The 20,457-nt window shown below is 67.6% G+C and overlaps 1 protein-coding gene across 1 annotated transcript; it reads left to right on the plus strand.

Moving 5' to 3' along the window:
• The first annotated feature begins 962 nt into the window (after positions 1-962).
• DBH (dopamine beta-hydroxylase) lies at positions 963-16,927 on the plus strand. Its single transcript, XM_036218207.1, has 12 exons — positions 963-1,741; positions 3,923-4,069; positions 5,243-5,500; positions 6,298-6,474; positions 7,115-7,217; positions 10,370-10,536; positions 13,234-13,377; positions 13,784-13,822; positions 14,361-14,420; positions 14,816-14,943; positions 15,380-15,539; positions 16,422-16,927. The coding sequence occupies exons 1-12, from the start codon at positions 1,391-1,393 to the stop codon at positions 16,551-16,553; spliced, it is 1,866 nt and encodes a 621-aa protein (XP_036074100.1). The 5' UTR covers positions 963-1,390; the 3' UTR covers positions 16,554-16,927.
• The last annotated feature ends 3,530 nt before the right edge of the window (positions 16,928-20,457 follow it).

Consider the following 20,457-nt stretch of genomic DNA (forward strand, 5'->3'; position numbering starts at 1 on the left):
GAGTTCCGAGCAGGGGGCAATGACAGAGAACGTCCTGGAAGCAGCGGCACATGTTGCATCCGTCAGCTCTGTGCGGAGAAGGACGGGAGTGAGCCGGGGTGCGTGAGACGGGCACCTGAGGCTCTCGGGGCTGTGAGACCCCGGAAGGCCCCGTGGCGTGTGGAGAAACGCCGCGCAGGCTAGTGGGCCTGGGAGGGTTCAAACACAGGCCGGGTCCGCTCTCGGCTAGCGGATGCCGGGGCTTCGGGAGCTTCAGGGACGGGAAGCAGGCCCGTCACTCGTACCCCTCTCTGCAAGTCTGCCCCCCACCAGTACGGTGCCCTGCCCTTTGGCCCTGAGCGAGGCACTGCCTGGTCTGCAGTGCGTCCCCCGCCCTGCGTCCTGCACCATCCGCCCCCGGCCTGCGCCCTGCGCCAACTGCCCCCGCCCCCCGGCCCGCGCCCTGCGCCAACTGCCCCCGCCCCCTGGCCTGCGCCCTGCGCCCTGCGCTTGCGCCCTGCGCTATCCGCCCCCGGCCTGCGCCCTGCGCAAACTGCCCCCGCCCCCCCGCCTGTGCCCTTGCGCCCTTTGACCCCGCCCCCATTCCTGCGCCCTGCGCCATCCGCCCCCATTCCTGCGCCCTGCGCCATCCGCCCCCGTCCGGCCCCCACCGCCTGCGTCCTGCGTCCTGCGTCCTGCGCCATCTGCCCCTGCGCCCCGGCCTGCGCCCCGCGCCATCCCTCCCCGCCCCCCCCCCCCCCCGGCCGCGTCCTCACACTCCGGAGCAGCCGTGGCGCCAGCTGGAGCCCGTGGGGAAACAGAGAGGAGACGAAGCGGGAACAGCAGGCCGTGGAGAGAGTGTCTAAACACGGGGACTATTTGGGGATCGTCTTTTATTTTTAGTTTGAAATCGGTCCACCCTTCAGCATTGTGGGAACGGCCTGCCTGGCCAGGCCCCCAGCAGCACGGTTTCACGACTCACTTATCACCTTGGCGATGACCTTGAGGTCTCAGTCTGCCCATCCACAGACAGGCCAGCATTCCATCCCCCAGACAGGCCATCATCCTGTCCCCCATCCCATCCGCTGCCAGGGGACAGGACTGGACAGCCTTGCTGGCGGTCAGCCGCGTGCCCGGCCGGAGGGCGTCCGAGAGGCCCTCTGGCTGCAGAGGGGGGCAGTTTCCCAGACTGCTGTCCCGGACCACTCAAGGGGCCAAACTCAGCCAGTCTGCTCCAATTCCCACTGACGATGTCCATGTGTCATTAGTGCCAATTAGGAGAGCCGGGGAGGCAAAGCGTTTGGCCCGGGGCGCGGGCTGGCGGGAGGGTCACCAGGACAATTCAATTCCCGCCAGACAAATGTGATTACCGGTGCCGCCTGCACCCACCGCCCCGGGGCGCAGGACATAAATGGCCAGGTGCGGCGGCCGAGCCCGCCCAGCCATGCAAGTCCCCAGTCCCAGCGCCCGCGAGGCCGCCTCCATGTACGGCACCGCGGTGGCCGTCTTCCTGGTCATCCTGGTGGCCGCCCTGCAGGGCTCGGCGCCCCCCGAGAGCCCCTTCCCCTACCGCATCCCCCTGGACCCCGAGGGGGCCCTGGAGCTGGCCTGGAACGTGAGCTACGCACAGGAGCTGGTCCACTTCCAGCTGCTCGTGCGCGGGCTCAAGGCCGGCGTCCTGTTCGGCATGTCGGACCGCGGGCAGCTGGAGGACGCCGACCTGGCCGTGCTCTGGACCGACGGGGACAAGGCCTACTTCGGGGTACGTCTCTCCCGCACTCTGAGCGCGCCCCTTCCCGGCCCCGCGGCCGGGTTTCTTACCCCAGCGAAGGGGGCTTCTCTCCCTCCGCCCTGTTCGAGTTTGCGCGGACCTTAGCCAGGTCTGCGGCCCATGTTTGGGTGTCTCGGCAACACCCAGGTGAGGACAAAGAGGGAAGGAGCTGCCTCTGGGGCCCTCGACAGCGCATGGCAGCGGGCGGCGCCGTGTGTGCCCCCAGCCCCGGGACGCGGGCCCCGCCTTCTCCTCTCGCACAAACAGCGCCCGGTGCGCCCGCGCCCTCCGCTGAGGGCTGGCGGTCACATGACCCGCACGGCGCCCAGCGTGCACCCCGGGCCTCGGGGGCGCAGCACTGGCCGGCACACGCAGGTAAAGGAGCGGGTGAAGACGCCCCCCCTCCCCCAGGTGGGGGACAAACCCACACAGTTGAGCTCTCGACTCCCTCTTCTTTCAAACTAGAGAGGCTTTAGTGCCCCTGACAAGCTGAGGGGGGTCCTGGGGCACGGAGCGCCAGCACCTGCTGAGCCACCACCCCTCCCCGCCTTCCCCCCAGATGGGCCTGCCCACTAGGGTCTCTCTGGGCACCAGCTGCAGCTCTCCCCACAAACCAGGCATAGGAGGATTGCCTTTTTTTAACGATAGGAGGCACTTTCTTTGTGAGCAGAGGGGCTTTTACTGCCTTAAGTGGGGGACCCACGGGGGTGCAGTCAGGAGAGGCGAGGCTGACCCGGGCAGCCGGCCTGACTCGCGGCCCCGGCGTCTTTTCCGGAAGAGGGGGAGAATGCCGTCTCCCCGTCTTCGGGTTTTCTGAGTTGATGTGAGCTGACGGCGGCTCGTGTTTCTGGAACCCGACCGTATTCCATCCGACCCCCGTGACAGCTCTGCAGGTGGGTGCTCTGCCCATCTCACAGGTGAGGCCGGAGGCCGGACGAGCTGCAGCCATGTGCGTGCGGCCACCCAGGAAGACAGGGCCCAACTGCTTGGTTGCAGCCCCGATCGGACCCCTGGGCTGCCTTGCCTCCCACACACAGGACACACAGTGGCTGAGGGGGTCGTGACCTGGAGCAGCCCCCAGCCGGAGTCCTAGGAGGATGGGCGGGGTCCCTAAGCCAGGAATTCCAGGGCCTTCTGGGGCAGCTTCTCCTGGCTGCCCAGAAACGCACACACACCACCCCCCACGCTGCACAACGAATTTGCACAACAAATTTCTATGCAAACAGACATCAGGCTCGTTTTTCCTCTTTCGGCAACATGCTCGACAACCTCGTTCTCGGTTTCCAGCTCAGGTGCCACCAGCGAACTTTCTGCCTCCCTTACAATGCGTCCTGCAAACCAGCGGCCTGGGGGCGCCCGCCGTGCTGCTCTGCTCTAGGGAAGACTTTGCAAGGAAATGAAGAAAACATATCTTAGCCCTAGAAAAGGGTTAAAAAAAAAAAGTCCTCAGGCCGAGGACCCGTGGGGTCCCCGTGTGGGAACAGAGCAGCTGATGGGGGCGGCTCCTCCCTCCCAGTTGCTGCCCCCCAGGCTGACCTTTACCCCTCCCCACTCGAATCCCCCCCCCAAGGCCTAGAAGCTGGGGGAGGGCAGAGGTCAGCCAGATCTGCCGCCCACTGACATCCTGGGACATGCAGCGGGTCTGTTTCCTCCCTGGGCCTCAGTTTACCCTCTCCAAGCAAGGCTAGGACAAGGGCCATGCAAATTCAGGCGCCTCAAACACTGTGGCAGGCTTCTCCTTCCCCTCCCCCGTCCAGCCCCCCCAGTCCGGCCCTGTCTCCCAGGCCCCCTTCTCCAAGGCTCCATGCTCCCCCACACCTCTCCCTCCACAGACAAACGGGAACAGTATTTGTCCAAGGTCCCAGTTCCCGATCACGGCACCTGCTTAGCAAGACGGACCCCCACGTCCCCGCAGAGGTCTCTGGTCCGAGGCTAACCAGCCCCTGGGAGCCCTGCTCATGGTCACGGTCACGGAGGGAGTGACAGGGAGGGGTCAGAGCTGTCTCCAGGCAGATGCAGGGAGCGGGGATGAGCCCCCACCTGCCCCGAAACCCCCAGAGGCAGGGCCGGGGTTGTCCTGTGCAGCCGCGCTGGGGCCATGCTGGGGGCCGAGCCTGCACCCCGGCCTCCATCTGGGCTCCCGGCGCCCCGAGCCCACACCTGTCTCTGCAGGACGCCTGGAGTGACCAGAAGGGGCAGCTCCACCTGGACCCCCAGCAGGATTACCAGCTGCTGCGGGCGCAGAGGACCCCGGCAGGCCTGACGCTGCTCTTCAGGAGGCCCTTCAGCACCTGCGACCCCCGGGATTACCTCATCGAGGTGGGTGGCGGCCGGCCGCGGGGCCGGACACGGGGCTGGGGGACAGCGTCCAGGGCCAGCCGGTGCAGAGAGGAAGCAGAGAAAGGGCACCAGGGGCAGCTGGGGGAGGGGCACAAGGCAGTTTGGGAGCCCGGCTCAGCTCTCGGCCTCTGACACCCCAGGGCATCCCTTGGTGGACACACGGCCGGCATGTTTCCAGGTGACAGTCGTGCCCCCGACCTCTCTAACGGGGACCCGAGTGAGCTCGCTCCCGTGTCCTCCCGGGGGACCTGGTTTCCCACCCCGGCCCTCGCCGACTTGCTGTGAGGCTCAGGGCAGGTCGCTCCCTCCTCTGGGCCTCGGTTTCCCTGTCTGTAAAGCGTGAAGGAACTAGATGATTGTAGGGCCCGGCCAGCTCAGTGTAGGAGTTCACGGCCACTGTGGAGCCGGGAAACCGTAGGCTTCTCACGCTGCCCCAGGACCCCCAGTTAGGGAGCAATGACCCACCTTGCCCTTGAGACAAAACCCTTTTGACCTTTGAGGGCACCTTGACATTTGTCGTCGTGTGTAATCTTTATGGTTGGCGGCGTGCCCAGGGGCTCACGGCACAGTGCGGGGTGAGCGGGTGTCTGGAGAAGGGTCCCTACAGCAGGTTGTCCGGGTCCTCGCCCTCAGGGCCCACCTGCCCCGACCACCCTCTCGGAGGACTTTGCAGGGGTCCACCCAGTGCCCGCGTGCACGCAGCTCGGAGCCTGCAGGCGGGGCGTGGGGGAGCCGCCTGCCCGGAGCTGAGACGCCCTGCAGAGAGCAGCCCACGGGGCACCCGGGTTTATGCGGCCACGCGGGCCATTAGCCACCACACACACAGTCTCACGCACACACGCCTGCTGGCGCCCAGAAGTCCACGGCAGGCATTGTCCGGGCCGCGCCCCACACGTGGACATGGGTTCGCATCCCTGGCGGCACAGGAGAGCCGACCCCAGCCCCCTGCCCCCCGAGTCTGCCCGTGGCCCCCAGCTCAGCACTGACTAACTCCCGTGGGGCCGGCGGCGGTCGTACTGGCCGGGGCAGCTCTGCGCCGGGCACGGGTCACCGGGCAGGCGGGGGCGGCGGGGGCCCGGCGTGCCCTGGGTTCCCCGGGAGCCCAGCTCCGGGGGTCTGAGTGGCCCGGCGCCGGCCCCGTCTCGGCCGCAGGACGGCACTGTCCACCTGGTGTACGGCATCCTGGAGCAGCCCTTCCCGTCACTGGAGGCCATCAACACCTCGGCCCTGCAGACGGGGCTGCAGAGGGTGCAGCTGCTGAAGCCGGACATCGCGGTGCCCCCCCTGCCCCCGGACACGCGCACCATGGAGGTGCGCGCCCCCGACGTCCTCGTCCCCAGCCAGGAGACCACCTACTGGTGCTACGTCACCGAGCTTCCGGGCGGCTTCTCCCGGCACCACATCGTCATGGTACGCAGGGGCCCGGGGCCCGTCCCAGCTCCGCCTGCCACCCGGGGCCTCGGCGAGACCTCTCGGTCCTGGAGCGCCGCCCGTGGCCCTGGTCACGCCGGGCGACCCGAACCCAAGGCGCCCCTGTCGCCCGGCCCACTCCCCCCCTCCCAGGGCCTGTGCGCCCCGGCTTCCCAGCCTGCACCAGGGTGACTGCTGTCTTGGTTCCTGCGTCTGTCCTGGGACTGGGACAGCTGTCCGTCCGTCCATCCGTCCGTCAGGCCACCTCCCACTTCATTGACAGGTGGCTCAACTCAGAGCCCCGTTGCTGGCAACCCCCACAGGAGGAAGAACCCTAGTGACAACAGCTGCTGACGCCCACTTCCTGCCGGGAGGGGGGGGGCGGGGAGGGCGGGGAGCCCAGAGAGGCTGCGTGAGTGCCCGGCGCCACGCAGCAGGAAGGGGCCGGCCTGGCCCCGGGCTCGGGCTCGGCCCGGCCTCAGGCAGCCGCTGTGTCCCTGTCTAGTCACCCTCACGTTCGTGGCAGGACGGCTCCCTTCCTGTCCCCACCTCGCCAGGAAATGACTTGCCCGGGGGTCATCTCCTTCACGCCAGAGCTCCCCGCGGGCTTCTGCAGACCCTGCCTGCTTCCGGCCTGGCGGTTCTACCCTCGAACCCCTGAGCCCCAGAAGCACCCCGTTTTGCAGACGGGCAAGCAGAGGCCCGTGGAGGGGAGCCGCTGGGCCAGGGGCTCCCCGAGGGGGCAGGCGGGCAGGCGGGCGCCCGCGCCCCGAGCTCAGCGGCCCTCCGCCCCGCAGTACGAGCCCATCGTCACCGAGGGCAACGAGGCGCTGGTGCACCACATGGAGGTGTTCCAGTGCGCCGCCGAGCTCGAGAGCGTCCCCCCGTTCAGCGGGCCCTGCGACTCGAAGATGAAGCCCGCCCGCCTCAGCCACTGCCGCCACGTGCTGGCCGCCTGGGCCCTGGGCGCCAAGGTGCGTGCCCGAGCCACCGCGGCCCCGCGCCCCACCTCCGCGCCCTCCGCTCCTCTGCCGGAGAGGCCCCACCCGAGAAGGCTCCGGAGGGTGTGCACGGGGCCCTCTCCCCCGTGCGCAGACGCCCCCGTTCCCGGCCCTGCCTGGGTGTGCACGGGGTCCCCGCAGAGGGCCCGTGCGTGGACGCCCCCGTTCCCGGCTCTGCCTGCGTCCCAGCGGCCTTGGGGGCCCCTGCGGCTTTTTCCAGCCTCCGTTACTTTTCTATAGAAGCGTGGAAGGCCCCGAGCTCTGTGTTCACCACGGCGCCGGCCTCGAGTCCCCGCTGGACATGGAGGGGTTCGCACAGGGTGGCCCCGGGCAGTCTGGTGGCAGCGCCAGGGTGCAGCACCCCTGGGCTCATCCGTGGGGCTCTCCCCGGCTCCCTCCACACCCAGAGAAGGCCGGGTGGGGCCACACGCGGGCACCCGCCACCTCGCTGCCCGACCCCGACTCTACTAAAGACACTCGCCTGTCAGAAGGGGCGCGGCGTGTAAGCCAGCTGCCTGCCACCACTGCCCAGGCGGCTCAGGCCCCAGCGCCCGGCCGGGACCTCGCCCGGGGTGCCCCCGCGCCTGACGCCCCCGACTCCCGCTCCCTGCAGGCCTTCTACTACCCCGAGGAAGCCGGCCTGGCGTTCGGGGGCCCGGGGTCGTCCCGGTTCCTCCGCCTGGAGGTTCACTACCACAACCCGCTGAGGATACACGGTAGGCGCCCCGCGGGCTGTGTCCAGGCCCTGCGCCGTCCTCCCCTCGGGCACCGCCTCCCCGCCGGGCCGTGTCAGGAAGATCCCGGGCGTCTACTCTGCCCTGCTCCGCGGCCCCGAGTCCAGCCCCTCGTCGCGGGACCCTGCGGCACGCGCCCCCTCATGCCTCTCGCTCGCCACCCATCTCCCAGGACGGCAGCGGGGTCCCCGGCCAGGGCCTTGTCAGGCTGGCTCAGCGCCCCACACCCGGCCGCCCGCCGCGGACGCGCCAGCCCCCGGGAAGGCGGGTCCTGGTCTCCGCGGGTCCGAGTGAGGCCAGAGTGAAGGAGCCCCACCTGGGCCGCGAAGCGAGCAGGGGGTGTGGGAGCCAGGCGGTCTAGGCCAGGCCGTCACCTCGTCCTCCGTCACGCAGCCCTGAGGTGGCCCGGGCAAGGCCGTCCAACTTAAGGAATCGCTTAGTTGTTGGCTGGGCCTGAGCGAACGCAGCCCCCCACCCCCACCCCCACCCTCGCGCCCCTTCCTCATTTGGCGGCACCAGCCAGAGCAGGGGCTAGTGTTAGCGTGTGCTAACCCACGGCTCAGGGATGGCGGACGGAGGCCTCGGGCGCCCCTTCCCCCGGAAGTCTGCCTTCTGCGAGGCTGCTCGGACCCGGCGCTGCCCCTCATCCCAGACCGGGTGACCCTCAGCACCCGTGCATGCTGCCTCTGCCCTCCCAGAACAGGCTGGGCCAGGACAGGGCCCCTGGCAGGCTGGCAGGGTGCAGGCCATTCCAGGGCCAGCGTGGTCCCTGCCCCGCGCCCACTCTCCGATGGCCTGCCCGATGGAGGCACGGTGTCCAGGACCGTCCTCGGGGCTGCGTGCTGGCTACGAACTCCCTCCCCGCCTCGAGTGTGCATGAGCGCGTGCGCGTGCGCGTGGGAACGGCACCGGGGCGTCTGGGAGCCGGCAGGGCGGTGCCCGCTTGACCGGCGGTCTGAGCGGCGGTGTCTGCCCCGGGTCTGACTGGCGCTGTCTGCCCCGGCACTGGTGGGCCGGCTCTCGTGTTTCCTGCTCTTGAGTTTGTACCGAACTTCGCCCTCGACACACACCCCTCTTTCGGCCTCGGCGCAGTGCCGGGTGGCGATCTTGTTCCCCGGTTTAGCGGGCCAGGCCTTAGGTCCAGCCGGATGGCCCGGCCTGCCGCGGTCACCGGGCCGGAGCCGAGAGCGCTGTCAGGTGTTGGTTCTGGGGCATGCGTCCTGGCTACGGCGTGGGGGAGGGCAAGCGAGCGGGGCCGGGCTGGAGGCCCGGCTGGGTCACGCCGCACCCGGAGGTGCAACAGTCCGAGTCGGTCTGCAAGACAGAGACGCCGGCTGGTTCCGTGTCAGAAACCGAAGCGGTTTCCCTCTGTTTCGCCAGCATCCTCCGCCATCTTTAGCCACGTAGGCTTCTTCCTCTCGCTCTCTTTTAAGAAGACATTTATGATTTCCCCTTGCGAGGGGCAGGCATAGTCTGAGAGGTATGATGATCGGCTCCGGGCTGAGTCCCCGCCTGTCCCTTCCTAGCTGGGTGACCCTGGGTGGGTGACTATGCCCCTGGCGCGTTCGCTCACCTCCCACGGCTCTCCTGAGGCTGGATGTGGGCGTCAGGCTGCGGGCTGCCAATGGCTGCCCGTGACCGTCTTCCCTGAGGCATGACCGATGCCTCCAGAATTATCTGCAGCATGCACAGAGAACGGCCTCGGTCAGCTCGGGCTTCGGCATGATACGGGATTTATTGCTCATTTGAAACCTGAAAGCAAATGGGTTTTTGAGAACTCCCTCAGCTTCAGAGAAGTCTGTCTCTGCCTGATTATCTGGCTGTATTTATGGATCCTTTGCCAAATGCAAGGACGCCTCTGTCGCGTCACGGATCTGGAGATGGGCTGCTTTTCTATAAATATCAAAATTCCACGGTTATTTCATTATTTAATCCCCCTCGGAATGTGAGCCAATTGCATCTCCCTTTTTATTATTATCCTCTGATGCAAACGGCCCAGAGACACAGAGGCTGTGAGCTCAGACGTAGCAGGGGAACGTGGAGCAGGAAAGTGGGGAGCCGGAGGCAAGGGGGGCCACGTCCAGCCTTTGTCTTCCCCATGGGGTCAGCCCGGTGTCTGCCCTGAAGCGCTCGGGGCCTCATCACTGACCCCCCCCCAGGCTGGTGTAGGGCGGGCGCGAGGCTCCTGGGGGCCACCTGGCTGTGTGGCTGGGCCTATGGGTGCCAGCATCCCTGGGCCTCCGACCCTCTGCTTTGTGGGACCGCTGGGAGGCGGTGCGGGGGGCTCATGGACTCTCCGATGAGCAGCTGCAAGAAGAGCAGACAGGTGTGGCCAGACTGATGGGCAGAAGCACCGGCTTCTCCTTAGGAAGCGACCCTGGCTTCCAGCCGGGGCCCAGAGAGGGGCAGCAGCTTGGCCGAGAGCTCGCAGCACGCTGCCGACCAGGTGGAGCCCGGGGGCTGTGGGCGAGCGGGGGCTGCGCCGTTCACGCTGCCTTTCTCCAGGGGGCAGCTTTTTCCTGAGCACATGCAGGGTCTGCCTCGATCCTGCAGGACCCTGAGCAGAGGGGTGAAGTGGGGAGCCACAGAAAGGGGGGGCCTTCACATCACTTGCCAGCTTCAGCAGATAGGCGCGCGGTCCCCTTGCCCATCCTCCCGAGGGCCCGAGGCTCCTCTGAGATGGCCCGGGGGGGAGTTCCTTGGCCTCCTCTTTGCCAAATCACCCCGAGAGGTCACCCTGCGGCCGATTCCAGCTTAGATGCCTTTGAACGTAGAGGAGGAAGACCAAAGCCCTTGCAAAGCCGCCCAGGTGTTGCGAGCTTCCCAGACCTACTGCGGGCATCGGTGTTGGTCACTTAGTTCTTAGTTCCCTGCCTTGATCAAGTTTCCCGAAGCCTTCGCCTTGGTCCTCACGAAGCGACGGCTCCTTCTTGCTGTGTGGTCATCGCACAGTGCACGTTCGTTGAGTCTGGTGACCGCGATGGCGCGTGTCTGCCTGGTGGCAGTGGGCGTGGGCGTGGGGACGGAACCGGGGAGCTCCTGGCACACGCTGCAGGCGGGAGCAGGGCCGAGGTGACGGGCGCTGCCCCGGGGGAGGGGGCAGGCCTCTGCTGACCCCCGCCCCCGCCTCCCAGGCCGGCGCGACTCCTCGGGCATCCGCCTCTACTACACGGCCAGCCTGCGACGCTTCGACGCGGGCATCATGGAGCTGGGCCTGGTGTACACGCCCGTGATGGCCATCCCCCCGCAGGAGGAGGCCTTCGTCCTCACGGGCTACTGCACGGACAAGTGCACCCAGCTGGTGAGTGGGGCTGGGCCTGGGGCTGTGCCGAGGCCCCTCCGGTGGGGGCCGGGGGAGGACGCTGGGCGGCTGTGATTCCCACCCCCCGAGCCCCCCGCGGCGTCACCACGGCCTTCCTGCGGCCCGTGTGCCCTGCGCCTCCCTCCGGAGCAGGAGCCAGGCGCCCACGTAGCCCACGCCGCACGCCGGCGCCTCCGGGCACCACGTTTTAAAACACGTGCTCCTTCCATGAGTGGAGCAGACGTGCGTCCACCACCAGATACTCGGCGCGTGCCCCTCTGGATGAGGCGCCCGGCCCCGGCAGCCTCCCCGGGAGAGCCGCTCCATGGCTCTCTGGCGTCCCAGACTTCTGCCCTACGCACTCCTGCGCGACCTCTCGGGCAGGGTGACTGACAGACAGCAAACCGCATAGCGAGTGTGTGTCCCGGGCTGCCGAGCACCGTGCAGCCTGGCCGTCGCTGCGGACTCACTGCAGGGGTCGGGGGGCACAATGAGGCCAGCGGGGTGCCCAGGGCACAATGAGGCCAGCAGCGCTTGGACCCAGAGCAAGCAGTGGGGGGACTCAGCTCCCAGAGGAGCAGAAAGGACCCCCCAAGGCCCTCCGTGCGCACTCGCCTCACCCGGCCCCGCCTGGGCCGAACGGTCCCCTAGCCATCGGTGCCCAGCTCCAGACTGAGCCGCCCGCCACGCTGGCAGCGTTTCAAACAGACTCCTCTCACCTGTGAGAACCCCGCCCTCCCTTCGGGGTGGGTTCCCCGACCGTTAGCGGGGTCGAGGACCTTCTCACCCGCCCCTCGGCCGTCCGTGCTCCGTGACTACCTGTTCGTAACCTTTCTCCCATTTTCCGATGGGTCGTTTGTCGGTCTTATTCCTGGTTCCGGTTCTTCCCGTGTTGTGTGGGTGGCACTTCAGGGTCCGTTGTGAGTGTCACAAACTCTCACACTGAACCTTTGCCCCTCGGAACGGCCCGCAAGGCGAGTGTCGCACCCCACTTCCCCGACGAGGAGGCCGGGGCTCGCCAGGGTCGGGGCGGGTCTGTTCCCAGGGGCTCGGCCCTCCCAGTGAGCCGATTCGCTGGGGTCCATCCTTCTTGTGGGCTCCACGAGCTTCCAAGCCCTCTGACCCTCAGGCACCCAGAGTGTCCTCCAGCGGAAGCGTGACCGCCGTCAGCCTGTGCGGGACACGTTTGCTCCTTTTGTCGGGGACCAGGCATGAGACGTGGTCACCACGCCTAGGATCTGACTCTCTCGCCGGGTCCACAGCTCCCCCGTCAGTGACATCATTTGCTGTGCGACAAGCTCCCTGGCTTGGGTCTGGGGCTGGGGAGTGACCTCCTCGGGGTCCACTGGGAGGGCGTGGTGCCAGGTCGAGTTGCCACCCATTGCCGGGACCCAGGCCACCATGAGCCGCCGACCTCAGCATGCCTCTTGCTGGCCTGAGAACGCAGACCTCAAGGTCTCCAAGTACTTCAGCGGTACTTTCTTTTTAGAAATCGCGCTCACGTGGACTGCTCATCAAAGGGACTTTTCCCTCCATTAGCAGATCGCCGAGGGGCCCAAATTCTGCAGCCAGGGGTCCGCGTGCTCAAGGACAAGCCAAGGACGGGATAATGTTTTAGACCATGGCCCCCCACCCCTCAGACCCCCGAGTCTCGGCCAGCGGTCGGCCCCTGGGGGGGGGGTCAGAGGGGAAACCCAGGGCCCAGTGCGTTAGCCGGGGCTCCCAGGCCTGGGCCCAGTGGTCACAAATGTGGACATAAGTTTCCCAGCCCTCGAATCCTCGCAAGGGGGCGAAAAGCTACCGACAGGGACAAGGGCAGGGACGGCAGCTGGCGGAGCGGGGGGGACGGGAGGCACGGAGCTGGCATGGGACGACCCGCAGACCCCGCGGACGCGCAGCAGGCGCTCGGCGACGGGACGACCGCACCAGCTACTCCGCGAGCCGCCGGCCGTGTAGACAGAACCGCGGGATGCGTCAGTGCCGGTCCGCAGTGTAGACAGAACCGCGGGATGCGCCGGTGCCGTCCGCCGGGCGAGGAGCGGGAGGAAGCGTGTGCAGCGTGCGGTCCATCTCAGGACGCTCTGTCTGCACCAAGCTACCGCTCGGTCCGGGAAACCCCCACCCGCTGTCTGCAGAGTCCCTGCTGCTCTCACCGCGAAGCGAGGCGCCGGGCTGGGGGCGAGGCTGCCTCTGCCCTGCGGCCAGCAGCCAGCGGCCGGCCCCAGTGGCCAGCGTCAGGGCTGTAGCAACACCCGGTGGCCGACAGCAGGGGGCGCCCCCTGGGGATTGCACAGGTGGAGCGTGGTCATGACAGAGGTGTCCGGTGTGGCAGGCGAGTCCCCGGCCGCGCCCTCCGCAGCCCCTGCCCACGGCTGCCCGCCTGAAGTCTGTCGAATGAACACGGAACAAACGATCGGCCTCCTGGGCCTCAAGAGGGGGCTGAGAGGGAGCCGCCCGCGCCCCAGTGGGCCTCTGGGGGCTCCAGGCCGGGCTTGGGAAGAGCCGGCTCATTTCCTCCTCCGTTTTCCGATGGGGATTTAACCGATGGGGAGAAAGACCAGGCCCAGGTGCAAACGTCCTAGGAAGCAAGCCTGGCCGCACCACCCCATGGCCCATGGCCGGCGGTCACTGGGGTCCCCCACGTAGTCAGACCCTGACCCCGCTGCCCTCTGACCCCGCTGCCCTCTGACCCCGCAGGCCCTGCCCCCTTCAGGGATCCGCATCTTCGCCTCACAGCTCCACACGCACCTGACGGGGAGGAAGGTGGTCACCGTGCTGGCCAGGGGCGGCCGAGAGAGGGAGATCGTGAACAAGGACGACCACTACAGCCCTCACTTCCAGGTGGGGGCCCGCCGCTCCCCGCCCGGCCCTTTGACCTCTCTGCGACAGGCGCAGAGACATGCGGTGGGGGGGAGGGTCCCTTCTCCCGCACTGGCGCCGACACCCGAGGGGCACACAGCGGCCAGCCCGTTCCCCGGGGGGGCTCCTCCAAGGGAGGGGCTCTGGTTGTGGATTCTGGCGTGCGGCTGATTGCAGGGTTTGGGGGACCCAGGCAGCCAGCGGTGGCCTCTGCCTTGGCAACCACCATCTTGTTCTAATCCCTTCCTGTCAAAGGCCGAGCTTAGCCAGTCCCAGCCCCCCTGCCCCGCCCCAGGAGCTGGGACAAACATGCCCCCCAGAGGGCAGGGGAGGTGGCTAGAGTTGGGCTTCAGCACCCTGAGGTCCCGCCTTCCCTCCACCCGCACAGGAGATTCGCATGTTAAAGAAGGCCGTGTCTGTCCACCAGGTGAGTGACCGTGAGTGACTGTGAGGGACCCTCTGGAGGCTGAGGGGGCAGAGTCCCCAGAGGGGTGAGGCGGAAAGCGGGCAGAGGCCGTGGGGAGGTTCTTCCAGAACTTCATCAGAGGCTGGGCTGTCCCACAGTGAGACCCACTGAGAGGCCACAGGAGGTCGGGACCAGATGGTGCTCAGGTGGGTCCGCCCACCTAACCAGCCAACAAATCCCAGGAGCTTAGGGAGAGATGATGGTGTGGGAGTCACAGGTAGGGTCCCCGAACATGCAGAAGGGGGACCTCGGGCCAGCTGGGGTCTGCTCATGTTCATATCCTGTGCACTAAGGTCACAGAAGCTGATGAGTAGCCACTCCCTGGGGACACTCGGATTGTGACCCTCACATGTGGGGGCCGGAGGGCCTCTGGTGGACTTCTCAGTAATGGATGATGACTGCGTGTGCAGGGGCTCTGTCCCACGTGGGGACAGATGCTGCACAGCTGTTACCCCAGGTGGGCAGGTGCTGACCGGTGTATGTCGACTTGGCTCGGCAGGGGGATGTGCTCATCACTTCCTGTACATACAACACGGAAGACAGGAAGCTGGCCACCGTGGTGAGTCGCTCGACCTCTCCGTGGGGCCGGGGGCTTCCGCCTTGGACCCTCTGCACTTTCATGAGCCTCATGCCTCACCTGGAGTGTAGGAGCGGGAGGGCAGGGGTGCCCCGCCCCCCGCATCCATTCAGTAAACCAGTTGTCGGTGTGGCTACAGAACACGGAGCTCCGCTTAGCACCGCCCTATCCGTGAATGAATGAACGCATGAACAAATGAAAACGCCGGAAGCTGGGGGTGGGGCCGGGAGGAAAGGGGCGGAGCTGGCGGGCGTCTTCCCGCCTGGCAGGGGGTGGGGCCAGGAGGAAAGGGGCGGAGCTGGCGGGCATTTTCTCACCTGGTGGGGGGTGGGGCCGGGAGGAAAGGGGCGGAGCTGACGGCGTCTTCCGCCTGGCAGGGGGGCTTCGGCATCCTGGAGGAGATGTGCGTCAACTATGTGCACTACTACCCCCAGACGCAGCTGGAGCTCTGCAAGAGCTCCGTGGACCCCGGCTTCCTGCAGAAATATTTCCACCTCGTGAACAGGTGACGGCTCAGGGTTGGGGCTGCTGCGCTCTCCGTCCCGGTCCCCAGCGCAGAGACTCCCAGGCCCTGTGAGGCATCTGGGCAGTAGGAGGAATCCAGGAAAGCACAGGGGGCCATACCGACACCGCCCCCTGGGGAGCCTGCGACAGGCATCGCTAATCCATCCCACACTCATTTCCCGCCAAGTCTAGACTCGGCTTCTCAGATCCTCCCAGCCCATTCAAGGTGACATGAGAGAGGAAGCCACTCGGCCACCTCTGGCGTGGAGGCAGGGCCAGGACAGCCTGCGAGGAGGCCCGGTGGAGGCTGAGATGGAGGCGGCCTGGGGCTCACTCTGGGGACCCCGTGTCGTCTCCTGGGAGGTGTCGCCGGTGCCCTGCAGGGCTCCCGTCCCGTCTGCACACCCCAGCCTGGACTGCGCCTTCCCCACCGCCAGGTTCAACAGCGAGGAAGTCTGCACCTGCCCTCAGGCCTCCGTGCCCGAGCAGTTCGCCTCCGTGCCCTGGAACTCCTTCAGCCGCCACGTGCTCGCGGCGCTGTACGGCTTCGCCCCCGTGTCCGTGCACTGCAACAAGTCCTCCGCCGTCCGCTTCCAGGTGTGCCACCTGGCGGGGGCGCGGGGCGCGCAGGGTGCGCGGGGCGCGCGCAGCACGGGAGCCCGCCGCCCGCCGCCGGGTGCCGTGGTTGAGTGCCGGCCCCTCTGCGTCCGGGGCAGCCTCGGCCCCACGGGGCCCCCAGCGCGTAGCGACAGGCCCCCCCCCCCTCCGGGGAGCTGGCACAAAACAGAAGCCAGCTGGCAGCAGAGAGGCCCAGACACGCAGACAGAGGCACGCGGAGGGAGCAGCCCACGTGGGCAGGCGGCTGCCCTCTCTCGGGGGACAACACATCCCCCAAGTGGTGTGAGCTGTGCGCTGGGCGCCAGCAGCGCCCCCGGAGCCTAAAAATAAACCGGGGTGGGGGGAGGGACGGGTGAGCAACCAAACAGTCTGGAGAGGCTTCACCTCCTTATCTGAGACACAGAGATTCAAGCGGCTCCTGAGCTGCCTGTGGGGGCGGGGCCGGCCCGGTGCCAGGAAGGCTCTGAGGATGGGGAGGCTGATCTCCTGGGAGCATCTGGGAGCGGGATTCATTGCTAGCTCAAACGTTCCTGGCCCCAAGGGAAAGGTAGATGCTGGCTGGGCTGAGAGGCGTCAGGTGGGCGTCCGGTGTGGTTGCGAACGGGGCGTTTGATGGAGCTTTGCTGGGGGTAGATGGCTAGGACTTCAGCCTGCACCCAGGGGCTCTGGCTGCTTGCTTTGGGTGAAGGTTGAAGTGAGGGTGGGTGGGGAGGTGGAGAGGACGGGATCACCCCAGCAGCCGCGGGGGCCAGGCGGGGGGAGTTTCAGGGCAGGAAACGTTGTTGGGGAAAGTGGCCGGGGAGGTGGCACCTCATTTCGGCCGCTCTAGCCTCAGTTTACCTCCTGGTTCTGCCCTTGCAGGGCGAATGGGACCTGCAGCCCCTGCCGGAGATCTTCTCCAAGCTGGAAGAGCCTGCCCCTCGGTGTCCGGCCGGCCGGGGTCAGAGTCCCGCCGGGCCCACCGTGGTCAGCATCGGCGGGGGCAAAGGTTGAGTGGGGCGCCATCTCCTCGCTCCCCGCTTCATGCCGTCCCCGTGGACTCATGCCAGCTCTGCGCACCCCAACCCTGCAGACCCCCATGAAACAGCTCTGTGTGCCCAGGACGAAGGGCTGGACCATGCCCCTGCCTGAGCCCGCGGTCCAGTCCAGCACCTCCCCCTGCATGGCCGAGGGTCCCGTGAGACCTCCCTGCCGGCCCAGCAGGCCTGGCGAGCCCAGACCCCTGCGTCCGGGCCCATCTCGCTCCGAGGGACCTGTCTGGGACACGAGCCACGCCCGGCCGTGCGGCAGACTCGGCCCGCGTCTCCGGCCCCTGTCCGTGGCGATTTGTGCTGAGGGCGACGGGTGTGGGCGCTACTTAAACGTTTCTCTGCAGAGCGGCTCGTTTGTCAGCGTGGGCGGCTTCCCTGCCCACAGAGGCAGGACACGCCATTTAGCTAGTTAGAGCCGTGCCTGGGGAATCGCTCGATGCAGGGTAAATAGATATTTTCGCCCACCTAAACGGAAGCGCTCACGACAGTTCTCACCACCGCCGAAGGCGGGGCGGTGAAGGCCCAGGCGGGGAGCCGGGCGCCCGCTCCTTGGGGAGACAGCCGGTGGCCCTGGGCGGCGCGCGCTGCCCTCGGTGTGGCGAGCAGGTCCTAGCTGGGCTCCGGAACCAGGCCGGTGTCCAGAGCCCGGGCCAGCCCCGTGACCGGCCTGCCACTCAGCGGTCAAGTGGGGCCCGTGCCGTGCCGGTTACGGCTCGCAGGGGCGGTTAGCCCAGGGCGGCCTTGCCCCACGGGCGCGAGCCCTGCCTGAGTGTCCTCCCAGGGCTGGACGGGGAACACGCCTCACGCTTGGCCGTCGGGCTTCACCTTCCCCTCCGCGCTGCCTCCCGCTGAAGGCCAAGTTCAGCTCTTTGCTGGTTTCCATGGGGAGTAACAGATTAGGCTGTGTTTAGCCACTTCAGCAAAACGCCGCCCAGCCTCCGGGGGAGCGAGAGGGTGATCGATGGGCCTTCGAGTCCGCCCCCCCCCACACACACCCCTCCGGACGTCAGCTAAGTGGCCGCCTCTCCTGAGAACCACTGCATTACGGACGGAACCAACGGGCCGCACACCCCGCACTGTGTCGCATAAATCACGGCTTCCCCACACCGGGAGCCACGGGGCGCGTCTGCCGTGAAATGCCAGGTCCCGACAGGCCGCAGAGCCGGCCGCCGTCCATCACCTTTACGGCCTCAGATGACAGGTGGAGGGACGGCCCCTCCCTGCCGGGGAAGGCTGAGGCGGCGGCCTGGAGCCCGCGCAGCCTCTGGCCTTGGTCTCCGGGCCCAGGAAGACAGTTTCCTCTGGTCACGGCCGTCTGCCAGCTCGGACAAGGGTCCTGGTCGGTCCGGGGCTCTGCGCACCCCCGAGCCTTTGCTGGCCGGCATCGTTTTGTCCCCAAACACCTGAGAGGCACTTACTTGTGGCATTCCAGTCTCACCAACGAGGGGGTCGAGGTTCACAGAGGTGAGATGGCTCACCCGGGGTCCCCTGGAGGCTGAGTGGTGATGAGAAATCACACCCCGCTCCGGAACCTTCTGCCACCCATGGTGACTCCCCCCGCAGTGCACATGCGCACGCACACGCACACGCACACGCACACACACGCCTCGCTCGCTTTCTCGCTCTCCGGCCGGTCATTCTCTTCCTCCTGTGGGCGGCTGCTGCCGGCACCCGCCCCGGGTCATCCAGCCCAGTGCCGTGACCGCGCTGTGACCGCGCTGCCACCGTGCACGCCGCTTCTGTACAAACACGCCTCACAACCCCCCCACGTGCGAGCCGTTTCTGCTCCCACTGCCGGGCGGGAAACAGGCTTATATCTCGCCAGTTAGGTGCCGGGGTCCCCAGAGGGACCTGGGCTCTGACTACAGGGTCTGGGCCGCCAGCTTCCACTCCCTGACCGAGGAAGCAAGCACTGGCCCTGGCCCTTGTGAAGACTAAGCAAGGACACCTAGGGGAAGGCTTCCTTGCCTGAACACAGGTGATACCTTGGCCAGGCCCCTCCCACGACTCTTCGGGCTTGCCCTTCTGACCAACAGGGCAGGAGAAAGAACCAGGGGAGGGTCTGGGCTCCTGAGGGTCTGGGTCCCTGCTCCTCCGTCGTCCAGGGTGCAGGGGCCCCGGCCTCGGGTGCCAGCCAGAGCAGGGTGCCTACGCTGGGGCCAGCATGCTCCGGGCTGTGCTCGCCGGTGGCCAGGAGCCTCGTGTGGCCGTGGAAGCTCAGTTTTAAACGAATTACATGGCATACGAGGCAACATTTGGGTCCTCAGCCACACCGGCCACATTTCAAGCTCTCGGTGGCCGCGTGTGGCCTGTGGCCGCTGAACTGGACAGAGCAGACAGACGCATTCCCCTCACTGCAGGAAGTTCTACTGGGCAGTGCCGGCCAAGGCCGTGGCTCCGGGCGGCGCCAGCTGCACAGAGCTCGGTGTGCAGGAGCTGGGGGCACCTTTACCCTCAGGGCTGGGCCTCGCCCTCACAGGCTGCGGTGGCTCCACCCCCGCCGGCTCTGGGCAGAGCAGCTGGACCACCACCCGGGGCCGCAGCTTCCCACGGGCCATTGTGAGCAGGTCACGTAGCTGAGGATCACCCCTCCTTCTGTAGAAGGTTCTGGCTCCTGGCTCCCTTACCCTGTCCCCCACACGGCTTCAGCAGCACCCCACTGTAACCATCAGAAACCCTCTGCCAGTCTCCAGGTGCCCCGGTGGGGACAGACACCCTTGGGCTCCCCTGGGTGTCCAAGGCCAGCTCAATCTCGGCCCCCACCTGCCGGTCCCGTCGAGCGGGTGGAGCAGCTGAGCCCGGGTTTCCTGGTGCTCCCGCCCTTCCCCCGCTTGTCTGCAGCCTGAGCCAGGGCCACACTCGGTCCCATGCACACGCGCCTGTGGCGACACCGGAACGTGACCGGCGGCCACGGGACGCACCGCCCGCCCCAGGTTCCACCTGCGCCCCGCCCGCACGCGACGCGTCTCCCCAGGCCGGAGGCGTCCGGCTTTGCGGCAACGTCCTGAGAGGGGCCTGGGGAGCCTTCCGTGGAAGATTCTAGACTAGAACCCAGGAGGCCTCGCTCCATGCTTGAGCTTCGGAGGGGCTGGGTCGGGCGGGAACTCGATTTCGGCAGGGTCTAGAAGCGGTCCCAGAGCGCACTCGCTCGTCGACAGAGTCTGAGCCCAGGACGGACACACGGCCGTGACGGCCGCCCCCAGCCGGCCCCGCCGGCCCCCCCACCGCTCACCCCCGCCCCGTACCCACCAGGCCTGGGTCTCGCTCCTTCGTCCGGCACTGGGGAGGCAACTGTGACCAAAGCAAGATGCCCTCGGGGGCTTCCACTCCAGCACAGGGGAACGCAGACTCAGCGACAGGAAAGCTTAACGCCTACGGATGCCGCGAGGGCCGAGCGGACCAGGAGAGGTAGACGGGGTGCGAGGGGCGCTGAGGACGCAACCTGAGATAAAACCCCGATGCGAGGGGCGAGCCCTCTGGCCGAAGGGGCCGGCCGCGCAGAAGCCCCAGGTGGGGGCGAGCGGGGGGGGGGCCGTGGGTGCAGAGGCTCAGGCTCCAGGCAGTCGGGAGGGCGAGCCAGTGGGGTCCGCTGGCAAATTCTAGAACATGAGAGCGGGGGAGGGGCATCGTCACACTGCCCCCCACGCCTGGACTCCCCGCCACTCGGCCAGCGGCCAGAGGCACCCCTTGCCACCTCGCCGAGGCGCACCCCTTGTCCTGCACCGGGAGACGTTTGCTTCTGCCTGCGGACGGTGGCCCTGCGCTCCGCCCCCAGCCGGAAATCAGAGCTCTGCCTCGGGCTTGGACGCCGTCCCTGCCCCACCTGAGGCTACTGCCTGCTCTTCTGGGTGGGGGGGGGGGTACGT

This window comes from Rousettus aegyptiacus, unplaced genomic scaffold, assembly GCF_014176215.1.
Source record: "Rousettus aegyptiacus isolate mRouAeg1 unplaced genomic scaffold, mRouAeg1.p scaffold_m13_p_3, whole genome shotgun sequence".
Classification (NCBI taxonomy): domain Eukaryota; kingdom Metazoa; phylum Chordata; class Mammalia; order Chiroptera; family Pteropodidae; genus Rousettus; species Rousettus aegyptiacus.

Excerpts from the sequence above, each read along its gene's own strand:
- DBH (XM_036218207.1), top strand. The coding sequence starts at position 1,391 with ATGGCCAGGTGCGGCGGCCGAGCCCGCCCAGCCATGCAAGTCCCCAGT. Across the intron at positions 13,823-14,360 it reads AGGCCGTGTCTGTCCACCAG|GGGGATGTGCTCATCACTTC; the intron begins GTGAGTGACCGT and ends TTGGCTCGGCAG. Across the intron at positions 15,540-16,421 it reads CCTCCGCCGTCCGCTTCCAG|GGCGAATGGGACCTGCAGCC; the intron begins GTGTGCCACCTG and ends CTGCCCTTGCAG.